Source organism: Dacryopinax primogenitus (assembly GCF_000292625.1).
Source record: "Dacryopinax primogenitus strain DJM-731 SS1 chromosome Unknown DACRYscaffold_1, whole genome shotgun sequence".
NCBI classification, from domain to species: domain Eukaryota; kingdom Fungi; phylum Basidiomycota; class Dacrymycetes; order Dacrymycetales; family Dacrymycetaceae; genus Dacryopinax; species Dacryopinax primogenitus.
In genome coordinates this window covers 1,512,516-1,528,686 of record NW_024467198.1, presented here as the reverse complement: position 1 = coordinate 1,528,686, position 16,171 = coordinate 1,512,516, and the positions used below count along the sequence as shown (strand labels likewise).

Below are 16,171 nucleotides of genomic sequence, written 5' to 3'. Positions count from 1 at the left end.
GACAGCCAAGGCAGCGGCAGGGCTCTCACTTCAACACGTTTCTAGACTCCAACGTAGCTCAGGCCCAGAACTCAACACACTGTGGTCCATTTTTTGGGTAAGACTCTTGCTATCAAAATAGCTGCTTCTCGATCGGAGGATCATCGGTAGCACCCCGCCTTTCAGGGTCATTCCAGCATCCTACAGAACTCCCATGATCCTACAACGTCACGCCCTCTGCGTGCTTCCTCCTCACACAGTCGAACAGCAGGCGACAGACCAGGAGGTGACAGATGTCGTGTTCCTCCATCATCCCAGCCGGCGGCCACAAGGCTGAACAACTTATTTTTCCGGCAAAGGCAGGTTAACGCCAGCGGATTACCCCGCAAGCCAGGGAGATACCCGATCTGTGGGCGCGCAGCTTCCCCCTGTGTGCAAGCTGGTGATTGAGCACCGTCGCCAACGCTGGCAGGGAAGTGCCGCGGTGGGCGCGGGTAATGAGGCGCACCGCGTTCATCAGAGTGCATGCTGCGTGAGTGTTCTCCCGGACTAGCGCGAGAGATAGGAGACCGACACGAAATTGGTGAAACTGGATATTGCAGAAGGCGGTTAGCTGGGATTGGGCTTGCCGGGTATTGTCTATATTGGCCTTTCGGGCTGCGTGCGACACACCCGGACGAGATTACCGCTGGTGCTTTGGCAAGACCAACATGCCGCAAGGTGCACAACGTCGAGGATATCCAAGTGCCCAATAAAGCTTGTTCTTGGCCGGCTGTGGCCTGAACCAAAACCAGGACGACCGCACCCGGCTAACCGCCAGAACGGCAATGCGTGGAGAGCCGGGATTAGTCCGTCTGGCGGTAGGGAAGGCAGGAACGTTTCTCCGGCTGTACGTACGTTGGACCCACTTGTCAAAGGCGTAAGCCGCTCTGCCGGTGGTGAGAATGGGGCGACCCGTGTTTGCCCGCATGTGAGGATACGGTCGTACGTTCTAGCATGGGAAATCTTGCTACTTTTCATATGTCCATACACAGGAAAATGTAACCATGAATATGCGGTGCGTCGGGAGAAACAAGATATATTGTGGAGTTGTTGAATGTAGTAGCACAATTTAGACGTCGGCGTTGCGGTTCGGCATCAGGAAGTCCCCGCTGCCGAGGTAAGGCACCGGCTATGACTCTGTAACCCGGGAGCAAATGAATGTATTAACCTAAAAGGGTAAAGCGGGCCGTTCTACCGAGCTTAGTCTACGGAAGCAAAGAAGAAGGGATAGGGACTGCCTTATTCGAGGAAAGGAGTTCGGCAGCTGAAAATGGACAAAGAAGGTTGCGGCTCAGCCACCGGCCGGGCGCGAACATGGCGGATAGTCATGAATGATAAATAACCCCTCCGCAGAGACACACGGGTTGGACTGTCCGGCAGCGCTTGTTCTTCTCCCCTTGACTCCTTCCACCTTGACCACCACATCCTCCTTCCTTTAGACTCGCTTTTCCTCCTGCTTACCCCGCTCCTTATCGCAATCGCAGACATCTCCATCTAGCGCGGTGAAGCACGACAATCTAGACCATGGCTCCCGTATCAATCGACGATCTTATCGCTTCCCTCAAGGGAAATGGCATTGGGCAGGAAGCTTCAGATCTTGAAGCAGTAAAGGTGCGCGTTATACTTATCTTCTGTTATTTGGTAACTTATCCCTCTCTCAAGGCGCACCTTTCTCAAACCCTTGGCTCAAATGCATCCCAAAACGGGTATACCCCGACCCACACGAGCAACACCCCGCAGGGGACGCCGGTGGCCACACATCCTCCAATGGGCGTACCGTGGGACACGCGTGGAATGAGCGCCAGTGCGAGAAGACATCGCAGTCAGAGCCGCGGGTTCGATATGGCGATCGACGAGGCAGAGGAACCAGCGGAGAGAACCACACCTCGTGTGGATACCGAGCGATGGAGGTCCCCACAGAGAAAGGCGATGCATTCTCCCCAAGAATCCTTTTCTGGCCATGGGTTCCCGTCCCTGTCCCCCATCTCGTCAACCGCTCCCCCACTCTCTCCACCCGCGTCCCCAACTCGCCACATACACCATCACCCCATGCCGATACCGACAAACAGCAGTCCGTACTCGCATGGTCCTCACCCGTATGCCCATGCACACGCGCACGGACATGGGCATGACACGGGTTATGCAGCCGCTCAAGATCCATTTCTTCAGCAGATGCAGCAAGCTCAGGGAGGGCCAACCTATTATGGTCAGTTCTTCCCTCAATCTCCACCTATGGACGCATGCCCTCCAACCATGAACCCCATCCCTGGTTGGAACCCGGCCGGACAGTGGCAGAGTGGCTATCCCCAACCAGTCCAGGCCAGGGAAGATACAAGGCGATGATCCACTCGCTGGCATCACCATCGATCCCTTTCCTCTCCGGTTCCTCGGTCTCGTTCCTTGCCTGGGCTTCTCGATTCTCTCACACGCACTCCTCTGACGATCACGGCTCTCACTCAATTCTCACTCGCACCACGCTTCTTCTCTGTATCATTACCAGGGCCGCTGCTCCCAAACTGGGCCAGCATTCCTTCTCAACATTCGATATTTCCTGCCGCCCACCACCCTCTTCCACGCCAGCCAATATTATTTCGCAATCCCTCGCCTATGCTTGCAAATCCACTCCCCAGCTCGATCATGCCACACGCTCTCAGTCAGTGCCCAAGTCTCGGCCTTACAATCCCCCGCCCGAGGACTCGGTCAATGCCCCAAGCAAGTACTAAGCCGACGGCCGGCCGAGTTCGGAACGCCTCCCCATGCGGCGGTCCGGTCCGATAACGGTGCGGGCGCTCTGATTTGCTCATTTGGCCCCGTTTGGCTTTCATACTCCGCCGTCTTGAGCACAGCCACCCCCACACATGTCACCCCCAAAAGCCCTTGATCGTAGCTTGGCTCTGCAAGGGTCACCTCCGCCAGCCCGACGTTCCTCCACCTTTGACAAGCCCTGGGAAGGGACCAAGGCGGATGACTCGCTGCGGCAGGTCTAATTCTGGCCTGACCGACAACCCTGGGCGGCCGAAGGCATAATGAACTTGGCTTCTCTCCTTCGCCCCGGCCCGCGAGAGCACCCCCACCCTTGGTATCGAGGGTTGGCGCTCAGGCGAAGGCCGAGTGACCGGCGCGATGACCGTTCAGCATTGTCGGTTGATATGTTGATGCGTACATTGGATCACGTTGCGCGTTCTGAATGGTCACCGCCGGGGAAGTGATGGTCGACCGAATTCACTGACAAGCTTAGGCAATCGGCACGGCTGTGCAGACATTCAATCACGGCGAAGCGCAAAAGGAAGACTGGCGGACGTGAGCCCTCCTACCCCACACCTTCTACTTCTCGGTCCCGCGGCGCCCTCATGCAAAAATCACGACACCCACAATCCTCTTCTTCTGTTTCTCATGTAACTATCTCCGTCGCCCGATGACGACTGCACTCCAAGTCACACACCCTTCATTCTCCTCTTGGTATATCCTGTTTTCAGTGTTCAGTATTCAGTGTTCAGTTCATCAGTCAGCTTCATCTCTCAGATGCCCAATCTTAACGCCTATCATGTCTTGGACTACTTGTATTCTGCACATATAGAAAGCGTTCCAAATACGAGCATGCTGTACATAACCTCACATGGAGGGAGGTAGGATGGCGGGTAAGAAGACGCTCAGCGGTCCGTGAGCAACTGACTCAGCCGGTCATTCAGGCTTGTACTGAGGTCACTGAGGTTCATGAGACAATTGATTGATATTGTTGCAAGCCATGTACGGGAAGCTAATTCAGCCCCGGAAGCATGTCATTCCGAGCATCCCGGCTCGGCGCCCCGCCCTTTCAAGCGCTGAAAGCTGGCAGGACCCTGCTCCCAATTTCGTCTCGCCTTTAGGGGCAAAGGGAGGAGGAACGAATGCAGCAGCAATCGTTTGATTCGTACTTGGTATCGAGGACAGGACAGACTATCAATGGCCCGGTAGGGAAAGTACATGCGTGATTACACGTGAGAAGTGGAGAGGTCGAGTGAGGTGAGGGGGAACGGGTGTAGGTGTCGTTACGGCTAGAAAAGGTTCTCAAGCGACATCTGCTTGATGACGTCCTAAAGCCGCAAGTTGAGCAATAAAACGGCAGAAGAGGAGGAGACGAACCGTATTGGATATCATATTACAGAACTCTAGGAAGTTGAGTTTCCCGTCGCTGATACGCCCAGGCATGTCAGATATATGCGCCCACGCGAAAATGGAATGCACCTTACCCGTCCTTGTCCGCTTCCATGATCGTCTTATCTACAATTTGCTGTAGTTGTTGATCCTGCGTACGGAGATTAGCTTTCATACAAATTCTGGAGATAGGGGAGTACCTTCAGGTTAGCACCGACCATCATCTTGAGCACGAGGAACAGTTCGCCATTGGAGATAAACCCATCCCGATCCACGTCATATACCTTGAACGCGACTAGGCGTGTGCGATTCAGAAGACGTAGAGGAGACCTGAAATGAACTCACATCTGAGCTTCTCTTCACGGCCACCACGACCGCTGAACGCGCTCAGACCGGTAATGAATTCCTGGAAATCGACCGTTCCGCCACCACTACGAATGCGCATGAGCACGACAGTTCCGAATCAGCGACAAAGAGGGCGCACTCCTCATCAAAGATGGCGATCATCCGGCTCGCGAGCGGGTTTGTGGCTATCGCGGGGATGGAAAGGAACTCCTCTCTATCGATCGACCCTGAGTTGTCACTAGAAACCCGGGTTAGCGGTGCTATATGAACAGATAAGGGCGCACCTGTCCAGTTTCATAAAGCGTTTCTTGAGACGTTCTAATTCTGCGGGGGTGACTGATGGAGGTGAGCGCTAGTCCTGACCCACAAGATGCATAGTGTACTCACAGTTCGTCTTCTTCGACATCTCGTCCAAATACAGTGATGCTGCGATGATATCCATTGAGTGCGCTGTCGTCTGGTATACAGGTAATAGAAGACACACAAGACTGGCCCATGATGAGATATCTGTCTTGGGGGTAAGGCGGTGCGTGGAAGATGTCGTGATGTGGTGATAGAGGGGAAAGCGGCTTTGAGTCTTGCGCTGGAGGGCGTGGGGCGGTTTACGGCGATTGAACAAGTAGATGGAAAGCACGTGGTTCAACAGACAAGCAATATGAGAACAATCCAAAGAGGAAAGAGAGATACCAGAAAGAGAAATGCAAATCAATGGTGAGACGCGGGTCGTGCGACGCTCCTGAAATTGAGACGCTCGAACGAGCCCTGCCAAGCAGGCTAACAGAAGGTTGGGCATAGCCACTATATACATGGGTGCTTTCTGGTTCTTAATCTTAATCTTTAAGCACAACTATGGTTATACATACTATGTCAAGGGAAATGATGTTGAAAATGAACTTCAAAAACACAGACAGTTACGCATTGGGGAACAGAGGAGGAACCCCTCTGGGGAGGGGCAAAGGAAAATAAAACGCTGCCGGCAGGATTTGAACCTACGCGTGCGATGCACATATGATCTCGAACAAGGATTCAAGTCAGACGCCTTAGACCTCTCGGCCACAGCAGCATAATGCCCGGTGACGGGAATCTTAGACTCATGTCGTTATTCAACGGCATTCCGGTACCTTGCTTCCGACCAAGACGGTCAGGCTTGTTCCACCACACTCTTGGCCTGTGTCCATCTGTGCTCTACCGACTTGCACGACGACGACAGCGACCTCCCCCCCCTTCCTCTCCACTCACCACCCATGGCAGCAGCAGCAGCAAAGATCGTCGCTGCCCGTACTGCGTTCCTCCTGTGCGACCTGCAGACTGCCTTCCGTAAGTCAAGTAACGCTCCGGCGCTTATGCAGAGTAACTGGGCGTAGGGACGGCGATCTACAGCTTTGACGATGTCGAAGCTACGGCTGGGAAGATGCTGCGCGCTGCTAAGGTACGCGATTTCCCTTTATATCTCATCCCACCCAAGGTGACACCTGTCAGATATTCGAGATCCCCGTCCTGCTCACCGAGCAGAACCCCAAAGCCCTAGGGACGACCGTCGCTACCCTCCCTCTCGAAGCACTCCACGACTCCAAGCTTCTGCACGGCCCTTGGCCCAAGAAGAAGTTTAGCATGGTCATCCCCGAACTCCAGGCGTGCTTGAAGGAAAGGGGCGTGCAGGATGTAGTGCTCTTCGGTATCGAGGTGCGACATACGTTATGTGCTTCTGTGTGGAATGAAGAGCAGTCTAACGGAGTTACAGAGTCACATCTGCGTGCTGCAGACGGCGTTAGACCTTTTGCGTGAGAGCTACAGCGTACACGTCCTCGCAGACGGCATCTCCTCCTGCAATAAGGGCGAGCGCTCGATCGCCATCTCCGTGCGTCCTCCCTTTCCCCTAAACCCGCTTTCTGATTTTGTGCCATTCGGTCATGGGGAAGTAGACGATGCGCGAGGCAGGGGCGAGAGTCACTACGAGCGAGAGCGTGCTCTATCAGCTTATGGGTCAGTCTCCGTTTGTCTTCCCAGCGAGACGACCAGGCTGAGCACCGGCTGTTTTCCTACTCATCTCATTCTCAACCCGGCCAATCGCCGTGCTGCAATCGTTTGGAACACCCGGCTGCAGAGGACGCGAGCGATCCCCGATTCAAGACTTTCGTCACCCTCATCAAGGACGAAAAGGCTCGGACGCAGCAAACGAGTGCGAACCTCTTAGAGGACCTTTGATGTGCGCGCTTCTCAGGGCATGGTCAAGACTGTCAATCATGTATAACTTAAGCAATCCAGTGTATTGCCCTTGATCCTGCTCATTCCATGCATGATTCTGGCCCTTAAGCTTCTGGAGAAAGTTACTTAGCGCGGGAATGAGTAGACGGTTGCCCGGAGAAGAAAGGTATCACCCATCACCAACTTGATACGCCATGCGACGACGAGTTATTGACAAGTGATATCAACTTCATTTCGTTCTTTCCAGCAACAAATGATTGTCAGATGCATATCTTTCGGTCTGAGGCAGCGCCGATAGCAGGGACGTGGCAGCGGTCGGATCCCGCCCTCGACATTCCGGTCATTACCAGCACTCCCTATCTTCCCCTAGGTGGGGCCTATTCGCAGCATGTCCTCCGGGTTGATATACCGTGCCCGCCGCCGGGGAGATGCTAGTGTGTTTAGAAAAGAACCACCATGTCATCCCCTCAGGTAATCATCACCGGTGCATCCAAGTACGTCCTCCGTGCTAAGTGACGCGACGAGCGACTGACATTAGCCCCTTCCATTGCGTAGAGGTATCGGGCTCGCGACAGCTCAGGTGCTGCTAGAGGTGTATGACGCCAAGGTGGTGTCCATCTCGAGGAGTACGACACCGGAGTTGGAGGCTCTGAAAGCCAAGTTTGGGGATAAACTCGTGGTCGTTCTGGGCGATGTGTACGCCGCTCTTCTTGCTTCTTGCAAGGACGCAGTGCTCATGGGAAGGACAGCTCCGACCCCGAGGTCTCTCTCGAAGCGCTCAAAGTGATGCCCTCTCCTACCGGACTGGTGCTGAACGCCGCCATATGCCTCTTTGGCAGGGTCGAAAAGTGCGACCCCTCCGACTGGCGCAAGACGTTCGAGCTCAACGTCTTCTCCCTCTTCCACACACTCGTCCCCGCCATTCCCGCGTTGAGGGAGAATAAAGGCAGGGTGGTGTTTGTTAGCTCGGGGAGCGCGGTGGGGAAGACGACGGGGATGGCGAGCTATAATGCTAGTAAGGCGGCTATGAACGCCGTGTGCAGGACGTTTGCGAATGAGGAGCCGGACATTGCCAGTTTCGCCGTTCACCCGGGGATGGTCGAGACGGAGGTGAGCGCACCGTACTTCCACATTCACTCTTACTGAACGTCAGGCAGATGCAACTGAACTTCTTGAAATCTGCCCCTGCTCATCTTAGTCCTGCAGAAGCAGACTGGGTCGCAAGTGTACACTCCTCGGGTCAGCTTGTCAAGCCTGAGGACTCGGGCTACGTCCTGGCATCACTGGTGGTGAAGGGCTCTTCAGACCTCAGTGGGCAATTCTTCTCCTGGAATAGCCCAGAGGCACAGCCTTATATGAAGAAATGAGTGGCTTCGGTGGGTATGGGCCATTCGTCAAATGTGGGCCATTGCCAGTAGTGAATGAGGAACAATCTATTATACTGTACCTGTATGTTCCAACCCTCAACAGTTTACATGAAGTCATCTACAGTATTATTTGATAGACACTCCCATCCTCCCAAACATCCTCCCTGAATGCATCCTCAGTCATTTAGGGTTAGGGTTAGGGTTAGGGCCAGAGTCATCCTCCTCCTAATCCCACATATCCCCCGGATCAGCCCCCATAGATCGCCACATGACCTCCACGTCTAGATCCTCCGCACACTCCGTCTCCCGCACGCCGTCCCCATCCTGTACGAGCGCTTCGTGCAGCCCGACCGTGAGCTTGATAGCCGGCGGGCCAAGAGCGTACTCCTCGAGCTCCAGCCCTATCTCCTGCGTCTCGTCTTCCTCCAACTTGAACGGCTGCGTCAGGAGGGGGGATACCGGAAAATGAGGATTGAACTGCGCTATAAGACGGAGGATGTTGCGTGCCGCGACCTCAGCTTGGTAGTATGCCGTGTGGCCGGCTTTGATAGCCCCGAAAGCGTCTGCTGCGTCGCCTACGGCGAAGATGTTGGGCCAGGGGGTATGCTTGGGCGGGGGCAGGTGCGGCCCATCGCCGTTTGGCACAGAGTTTCCGTTCTCCGTGGTGGCTGGCGCAGTCGTCAGACCGAGCATGGACTCCCCTGGTCCGGAGTCCGGAGTGGAAGGGGAGAGAGAAGGTAGGTCGTAGAGCGCTATCTGCATCGTACGGAGCACAGTTACGTGCCCTGTGAGCGGGGACAGTGCGGCGGCGGCGAACGACTCTGCGAGGATGGAGGTGTTCGGTTTCTGGCCCGTGCATAATATCTACATACTGCTATCAGCGGTGTTATCCTGGGAGGAAAGGGGACGTACTAGGTAGTCGCACTCGACTTCGCGCCCTTTCAGCGTATGCACCTTGCCATTACTCGGCTTCGGGTCGAGCAGTCGGTCTCCGAGGATGACATCTATCCCCAACTTCTGCAAGTGGGCGAGGATAAGCGGATGCATGCGTTCGGAGAATCGTGGCAGAAGGTGGGGACGGGAATGGATCAGGGTGACTCGGGTCGAGGGGTAGAACTCTGCGATATCCGAGGCGTATTCTGCCCCGGGTAGCATTAGTTCACCATCACGAAATCCCTGGGAAGTGGCTCACGGATTCCGAGGGCCCCGCCTCCGACGACGACGACCTGCTTCGCCTTCCTAATCTTGGCGTTCTGGTCGACCATCCACGCCACGCCCTCAAGCTTGAACAGCACATCCGGGGGCATTATCAGCGGTTGGGGCATAACGCTACCCAGTGCATAGACCAGATACACATACGGGACATACTCTGTCAAGCCATGTTCTGGAAATTCGCGGGAAAGGGTGACGTAGTTCGCCTGAAGGGACTCGACGCTGGCGTGCAGGATGAGGTGGGGGCCAGAGGGAGGACGGGAGGGAAGGAAATACATGTCCTGGTACTCGGCGTCAGGTTCGGGGTAGTAGTAGACCCCCACAGGATAGGGCTTAGGTCGCTTGGTTCGTGTGGGCTTTGGAGGTGAAGGGGGGTTCAGCTCCGGGTAAGGGATGAACGCCTTGTGCTCGTGGTGCGGTACGACGGTGTATCTCGGCTATCTGGTCCGAAACCGAAAGCCGAGCGGCACAATGAAAAGATCAGCAGATGGAACGCCCAGAGATGACAGACGTACAAAGACGTAGAGATGATTAAAATGTCTGAAAAAATGTCAGTAATCTGATAATTTCGGCGCCGGTCGGATCTAGGGCCCCACGCATGATACGCTTGGCAGCCTGCGCACTCTCTGCGACGGCGACAAGGGGAAAGGGGACGTACGACTGCTTCTCGACGAGGATGAGCCTGTACCCCTTTGGAAGCGATTCTGCCAGCATGCGGGTTGCTCGTGCTCCTGTAGATGGGGATGATCAGCATCAGCCGAAGAATCAGCGGCGGTGACACATATATACGGCTAGGAGATGAACGCACCGCCGTATGATCCTCCAAGGACGATAACGTTCTTCCATTCTGATTCTGAGATTACTGGTTGAGGCGGAGCACGTCTGCGGGTGCTTGGCATGTCCCTGAAGTAGGAGATAACAGCAGGAGGGTAAGAAAGCAGGGGCAAAGAGAAGCGGTTACACCTGAGTGCTATATATGACTGGGCGAAGAACCAAGCCCATGCATGAGTTGGGTCACGCCAGGCATCGAACACGTGCAGCTAGTTGATAAAAAGGTCACGCGGCAGAGTGTAAAAAAGAGAGAGACAACATACGTAAGCGAATCAGGTCATATATGGGCAGTCAAACATTCCTCGGGAATTCGGAAGGGAAGAATTCCGACTTTTCTTGCTTCATCTCTTCCAGAGGTACGTCCTATTCACCATCCCCAACGACCAAGTGATGTCCGTATCATATAAGGAACATGGTGGATCGCAATCGATCTCCTGATTAACCCCGCAGGTCATATATAGTCTTTTCCCGGTGTCGGAGTTCGATTCTGGGTTCTTCTTCCTTCCTACTATGCAACCCTACAATATGAACACTGTTAGTCAGTTTTCCAATTTCCACAGCGAACAGACTATTAGTGAGGCAAGCGCCCGCACTATAGCACTCCGGTCTATCTCCCGTCTTTGTTAAGGGTATGCCGTTAATCTTCGTGCCTTCCTTTGAGCTTCTTTATGCACTCGGACATTACAGTGCACGAAGCACAAGCGTCAGCCCGACGGTTGAGAAGGTCCGTTAGACTCCTGTTTGGGGTGATTCCCGGCTCTTCCTTCTCCAACCAGCCAACTTCCTTTTCCTGCAGGCGACGGTGTGCATCAGCGACCACACATCGTGCCCTGGAAGCGGAGCCGATTAGCGGTTACGGTTGGCAGTTGGGGATCGTAGAGACGTTAGACTCGCCGATCTGGGACGATGGGAGATAGGATGTGGTTCTTTTCAGAGGGGGAGACAGGGAGGGCAAGAGAGGCAGGCAGCGTGCACGTTGTGCTCAATAGAAAGCATCGGTCGAACATTGCGGGGACAGAAAGGGACACGTCAACACGTCCGTTGCCGCTCAGCCCAGGCGTGGCAACATGACGGGTGGACTCTTGGCAATATCAATTGTCTGGTGCAAATGATAAGATGAAAATGCGAATCCATACAATCTTAGTCTCATGCTCATGCCTCATGCATACGGGTCATCATCCTCATCTCCAAGGCAAGAGTTCCGAATGCCTGACCGTCTCTCTGGCTCGCTATACCGAGTTCTCAACGGCACGCGCGGAGCGTCCTCAATCACGCCTAGACCAAATCGGGTCAGCATACCCCCAACCATCGTGGCAATGTACCCACCGCTCTGCTTTAGCCTCAACTCCAACACGCCCGTCTCGAACTCGTCCGCGTTCCCCAGCTGCTCAAACCCCACCAGGCGGTCCTTCGTCACCCCCTTTACGAAACAGACTACACAAGGCAGGACTTTGATCTGCAGCCTGTCGACGAGGAAGGGCACGTTCTCTACCAGAACGCGAAGGAAGCGTGTGCCGGGGTAGTTGGGAGCGAGCGCCTCGAGGTGGGAATCCATGATCTTGCATCGCCGGAAATCCCGGTGGTAGAAATGGATGACACAGAGTGGTTCCTTCCTGCTCCACTCTTAGTCCGCGCCTTGTCAACCTAAGATAACTGCACGCACGCGCTGGTTTGGATAACATCCTTCTCCTCTGTGAGTTCTGTATATCGCCCATGTACCTCATCCTGTGCCCGTGTGCGCTCCAAGTCCCGCTTCAGCTCCTCCATACGCTGCTCCCTCAGACCTGAGAAGTCGTAGGTGTCATTCTCTAGCTCGTCGAATAGCGCATCTGTGTCGTCCTCTTCCAGAGTGTGGTCGTGCTCCTCCTGCTGAGTGGATGAGTCGATGTTGACCATGTTGAAGTGGGAGGAGAGAGGACGCGACTTTGATTGCAGGGACGCGATGTTGGCTCGGAGGTAAGATAGTCCGGGATGTGGAATCTCCGGAATCTGGGAGGAAAATACCGAAAAGCCGAAGAGTGGATTCATATTGTTGACTGTCTTTTCTTCATTGTTGAACTCATTCTTCATTGTTGAAATACTCTTATTCCTTACTTTGAATTGAATATACACATTGGTGGATATCAACAATGGCACACAAATCATCGATGCAAACTACCCTGATACACGGCGACGACGGCTATCGTCCCACATCAGCCGTCGCACCCGAGATCAGCGTTAGCACCAGTACGCCCCTCCTCTCATTTCCTCATTTCTAGCTGACGTTCTCCAGCTTTCCGCCATCCTGAGCCGAGGGAGGACGACGAACCAGGCCACCCGGTGGATTACGACCCTGCGAACCCGACGAGGCATGTCTATTCCCGCTATACCCAGGGGGTCAGTACGAGGGTCGAGAAGCTGCTTGGGCAGATATGCGTGCGTCCCTCTTCTTCCTCCTCTAAACGTTGTGCTGAGCGATTCGAAGCAAGGGCATGCGGTCACCTACGCTTCGGGTCTCGCTGCGGGGTACGCTGCTCTGGTGCATTATAAGCCTAAGCGCATCGCCATCCGTGGAGGATACCACGGGTTCCACATGTCCATCAGCGTGTACCAGTCCTCGAACTCCTCTGTAGAGCTCATAGATCTGGACGACCCTTACATGCCCGGTGATCTCGTATGGGTCGAGTCCCCCCTTAACCCGACGGGGGAAGTCCGCAACCTGAAGCACTACGCGGACCGTGCGCATGCCGCAGGCTGCAAGCTCGTGGTGGACAGCACATTTGCTCCTCCTCCTTTGCAGAACCCCTTTGCTCAAGGTGCAGACTGCGTCATGCATTCCGGGACAAAGTACTTCGGCGGTCACTCGGACTTGCTCTGCGGTGTGCTGGTAGTGCAGAGCCAGGAGGAGTGGATGGAGCTCTGGCAGGATAGGACGTTCCTGGGTAGCATGATGGGTTCGCTGGAATCGTGGCTTCTTCTCCGGTCGCTGAGGACGCTTCCTATCCGGGTGGCAAAACAGAGTCGGACTGCGACGGAACTTGCCAAGTGGTTGGACAGGATTGCCCATACACCAAAGGGAGAGACGTGGGATTGCGTGCCTGGGGGAGTCATCGAACAGGTGTGGCACTCGAGCTTGCAGAAGGAATCTGGAGAGGCCTGGTTCAAGGATCAGATGAAGGGGGGAAGCGCTTGTTTTGCCATGCATGTAGGCCAGTTTGTTGAGATCCTCGAGAACTTCTCTGAGTTTGCTGCAGTTGCACGATCCCAAGCATGCGAACAAGCTGCCAAACTTGCTCGAATACTTCGTCGTACGCCCATTCTGTCGTCTCCTCCCCATCCTCTAACACCTTAGGTGCAGAGCGCCACAAGCCTAGGCGGCGTCGAGTCCCTCATCGAGCAGCGTGTCATCTCTGACCCCGGGGCGAATCCCAAACTGTGCAGACTCTCGATTGGCCTCGAAGACCTCGAGGATCTCAAGGCGGACTTTAGGCAGGCGTTTGGGAAGCTTCTTAGACCAGCGAAGCTGTAGAAATGGAGGTTGATATAGATATAGTAGATTGCTTAGAATTTAGCTTGAATGATATCACGTATCTTGGATCAGAGTCTATGAGGGAAAGCATTCCTGCACCATACGCATAACGCCCTCGAACGTCTTCCTCTCCCTGTCTGTCAACCCACTACCTTCTTCCCCCTCCTTCTGCCTCTGCAACGCAACGCCCACAACGACCGGCTTGCGCCCTCCTCCACCTTCCGACGTCCAGAGAAGCACGGCGACTTGACTAGCGTAGAGGGAGTAGAGGTCGTGTAAGTGCTCGGAGGGGGCGGCGCCGAAGAGGGGCGTAAGGACTGTGCCTACGGCTGGCTCAGGTAGCCTACCGGGGAGAGGAGGCAACAGCGGTGCAGTAGGTGGAAGCGAAGCTTGAATCTGTCCCACGCCGTCAGCATCAGTGCTTGGTGTAGAGCGAAGAGGGCACTGACGAAGCAACCGACTTTGTTAAGCTGGGTGATGAGCACCAGCACTCGGTCGGAATAGGATTGGATGTTGAGCTCAGTGTGGATTCCGTCTATCTCTTTGGACAAGGACTTTGTGGGTATTAGAGGTGTTGAGAGGGGAATGGAGGACATGTTGGTTAGAGGAAGAGGAGGCGCGTGGGCGCTTGAACTAGGTAGGGTTAAACAATGTTGGGTATTACGGAGATTTGGAAAGCAAGAATAAAAATGAATAAAACCGCTAAGCAAAAGTACCAGTACACCTCTGCTCTGTCTATACTACTACATCCCAAATTACAGTACACAAATGTACATTTTCCGCATTCCGTCCAACCAAGATGCAGGTTATTCATCATCCTCATCACCCCAGATATCCAGCTGTCGTCCCCTGCTCCTGCTCTGTCCCGCCAACGGACTTTGTCCACTTTCGACATCTTCCCAGTCCTCGTCTCCCTCCGCAGGCGCCTGGGACTGCTCCTCTTGTCCGGGGTCATTCAGCTCCGCAGCAAGGAAGTCAAACTCCGAGTCCTCGCCATCTCCCTCCTCCTCGTCATCCTCGTCATCTTCCGAATCGGAATCAGAGTCGTCGTCCCACTTCTTCTCAGCCCCATTGGCCCCGTTGACAGCGGTTCCGGGAGAAGGAAGCGTACTGGCAGAAGAGACAGAGTTGATCGCTTGCGTCGTCGCGCTCCGCAAGCTCATACGTCTCGCGGTAGGCAGAGCGAGAGTTCGGAGTGCTGGCGGCTGCGGGCGGGTAGGAGGAACGGGTGGTTGTGTAGGGGCGGCATGGGCGTGAGAAGTGGATGATCGTCCACGACGCGACCGATGTTCGGGTTCAGGCACGGGGGTGGGCTCAGGCTCGGGCTCTTCTTCCTCCTCCTCCTGATGAGCAGTAAGGTCCGCAAGAAGGAAGTCGTCCAACTCCTCGTCAGCATCCTGTTCCTGCTCGTGGGCTGTCGGTTCCACTTCCACCTCGGCCTCAGCATCATCCGTCACCCCTTCCGCATCGGCGTCCGTCACCCCGTCGGCGTCCAGATCTCCAACGTCTCCAACATCCCCATCACCTTCAGCCAGCAGGTCGCTATCCTCTGACACGTACCCAGCACGCATGTCGATCTCCTCGTATGCCGGGATAGTGCGTGGCGGCTGGCGTTGCCTCAGGACAGGAGCGGGAGCGGGACGATATGCTTGAAGTTCGGGTTCCTCCAGGTCAGGGTCAAGATCCGCATTGACGTACGTCTCCTCGCTGGTGTTTGTATTCCTATTGACAGGACTGGGCTCTTCGTCCACATCGGGGTCGCCCTCCGCATCCGCATCCGCTTCAGCGTCCATGTCCGCATCCCCATACCCGCCTAGGTCCAGAGGCGTAGGCTCGTCCCCTCCCACAGCCGGGGGCTGCACTGCACTCCCCCCGCTGCCAGAGCCAGAACCCCCAGCAGAGGGAGTAAGGCTCACTTCGATCCCCTGTTGTCGCCGGAGCACGTTCGTAGCTGAACGGTCGTATGCCAGCGTGGTGGAAGACGAGAGCACCTCGAGCGTGAAGCTATTGGTGTTGGGGTCCCAGAGGAGGAGGCAGTCGCGGAGTTTAGAGGCGGTTTGTGTGCCAGTAAAGAGGAACCTCTCGCCCTGCGCAGGGAGTTAGGATGCATTGGCTTTAGGAGGATGGAAACGTACAGTAGCGGATTGTCGCTCGACTTGAATCTTAGAACTTCCGTCGCCGGCACCGCCAGTAGTATCAAACATACTTCCGCTAGCGGGGTCGACGCTCTCCGGCTGTCTGCCAACTGCGCACATAAGCATCACAAGCTGAGCACAGCGAGTACGACGTACACTGCACAGCATGAAACTCGCTTTCGGGGAGTTCTCTCCGTTGTCGTTGTCTCCTTCCTCCGGGATTGGAATCAGCGTCGAGGGAGGCGAACTTTCGCTTGAGGGAGGTGCCTATGCGGACTGGATGTGTACCAGAGCTGGGGAGTAAGAGGGGGGATACAGCGGCCATTGATCGCTCGTGTTAAGGTGGGAAGGTGAACGATGAGGACCAAGGAGTACAAATAGTAGACGAGGATGTCGGATGGCGTACGCTGCCC

The 16,171-nt window shown here is 55.1% G+C and overlaps 9 protein-coding genes and 1 non-coding gene across 10 annotated transcripts; 4 read left to right on the top strand and 6 right to left on the bottom strand.

Moving 5' to 3' along the window:
* Positions 1–1,510: 1,510 nt before the first annotated feature.
* Positions 1,511–3,592, top strand: DACRYDRAFT_97914 (uncharacterized protein). Its single transcript, XM_040777491.1, has 2 exons — positions 1,511–1,632; positions 1,684–3,592. Exons 1-2 carry the CDS (start codon positions 1,546–1,548, stop codon positions 2,362–2,364), a joined length of 768 nt encoding a protein of 255 aa, XP_040633373.1. The 5' UTR covers positions 1,511–1,545; the 3' UTR covers positions 2,365–3,592.
* A 164-nt stretch (positions 3,593–3,756) lies between these two features.
* DACRYDRAFT_19619 (EF-hand) lies at positions 3,757–5,026 on the bottom strand. The gene is made up of 9 exons (XM_040771588.1): positions 4,985–5,026; positions 4,888–4,926; positions 4,785–4,836; positions 4,640–4,738; positions 4,501–4,586; positions 4,356–4,450; positions 4,251–4,306; positions 4,144–4,192; positions 3,757–4,094 (listed from the first exon to the last, which is right to left on the bottom strand). Exons 1-9 carry the CDS (start codon positions 4,995–4,997, stop codon positions 4,056–4,058), a joined length of 528 nt encoding a protein of 175 aa, XP_040633372.1. The 5' UTR covers positions 4,998–5,026; the 3' UTR covers positions 3,757–4,055.
* Positions 5,027–5,468: 442 nt separating this feature from the next.
* Positions 5,469–5,563, bottom strand: DACRYDRAFT_t2. The gene has a single exon. It is a non-coding gene; the product is annotated as a tRNA-Ser (tRNA).
* Positions 5,564–5,740: 177 nt separating this feature from the next.
* DACRYDRAFT_19618 (isochorismatase domain-containing protein) lies at positions 5,741–6,778 on the top strand. Its single transcript, XM_040771587.1, has 6 exons — positions 5,741–5,817; positions 5,865–5,929; positions 5,980–6,183; positions 6,242–6,358; positions 6,423–6,483; positions 6,605–6,778. Exons 1-6 carry the CDS (start codon positions 5,745–5,747, stop codon positions 6,703–6,705), a joined length of 621 nt encoding a protein of 206 aa, XP_040633371.1. The 5' UTR covers positions 5,741–5,744; the 3' UTR covers positions 6,706–6,778.
* A 383-nt stretch (positions 6,779–7,161) lies between these two features.
* Positions 7,162–8,072, top strand: DACRYDRAFT_113176 (NADP-binding protein; the record flags this gene model as incomplete). Its single annotated transcript, XM_040769582.1, has 4 exons — positions 7,162–7,199; positions 7,261–7,401; positions 7,455–7,815; positions 7,863–8,072. The coding sequence occupies 4 exons, from the start codon at positions 7,162–7,164 to the stop codon at positions 8,070–8,072; spliced, it is 750 nt and encodes a 249-aa protein (XP_040633370.1).
* Positions 8,073–8,297: 225 nt separating this feature from the next.
* Positions 8,298–10,615, bottom strand: DACRYDRAFT_73956 (FAD/NADP-binding domain-containing protein; the record flags this gene model as incomplete). The annotated part of the gene is made up of 8 exons (XM_040776040.1): positions 10,379–10,615; positions 10,093–10,324; positions 9,943–10,015; positions 9,800–9,824; positions 9,265–9,721; positions 8,985–9,211; positions 8,718–8,936; positions 8,298–8,678 (listed from the first exon to the last, which is right to left on the bottom strand). Exons 2-8 carry the CDS (start codon positions 10,181–10,183, stop codon positions 8,298–8,300), a joined length of 1,473 nt encoding a protein of 490 aa, XP_040633369.1. The 5' UTR covers positions 10,184–10,324; positions 10,379–10,615.
* Positions 10,616–11,063: 448 nt separating this feature from the next.
* Positions 11,064–11,960, bottom strand: DACRYDRAFT_61227 (thioredoxin-like protein). The gene is made up of 4 exons (XM_040775663.1): positions 11,779–11,960; positions 11,442–11,728; positions 11,252–11,390; positions 11,064–11,196 (listed from the first exon to the last, which is right to left on the bottom strand). Exons 1-3 carry the CDS (start codon positions 11,880–11,882, stop codon positions 11,275–11,277), a joined length of 507 nt encoding a protein of 168 aa, XP_040633368.1. The 5' UTR covers positions 11,883–11,960; the 3' UTR covers positions 11,064–11,196; positions 11,252–11,274.
* Positions 11,961–12,262: 302 nt separating this feature from the next.
* Positions 12,263–13,623, top strand: DACRYDRAFT_73952 (cystathionine gamma-synthase; the record flags this gene model as incomplete). Its single annotated transcript, XM_040776039.1, has 5 exons — positions 12,263–12,341; positions 12,388–12,530; positions 12,580–13,299; positions 13,349–13,402; positions 13,453–13,623. The coding sequence occupies 5 exons, from the start codon at positions 12,263–12,265 to the stop codon at positions 13,621–13,623; spliced, it is 1,167 nt and encodes a 388-aa protein (XP_040633367.1).
* A 75-nt stretch (positions 13,624–13,698) lies between these two features.
* Positions 13,699–14,219, bottom strand: DACRYDRAFT_103418 (uncharacterized protein; the record flags this gene model as incomplete). The annotated part of the gene is made up of 2 exons (XM_040767751.1): positions 13,699–14,019; positions 14,073–14,219. 2 exons carry the CDS (start codon positions 14,217–14,219, stop codon positions 13,699–13,701), a joined length of 468 nt encoding a protein of 155 aa, XP_040633366.1.
* A 210-nt stretch (positions 14,220–14,429) lies between these two features.
* Positions 14,430–16,083, bottom strand: DACRYDRAFT_103417 (uncharacterized protein; the record flags this gene model as incomplete). Its single annotated transcript, XM_040767750.1, has 3 exons — positions 14,430–15,710; positions 15,759–15,868; positions 15,915–16,083. 3 exons carry the CDS (start codon positions 16,081–16,083, stop codon positions 14,430–14,432), a joined length of 1,560 nt encoding a protein of 519 aa, XP_040633365.1.
* Positions 16,084–16,171: the final 88 nt, after the last annotated feature.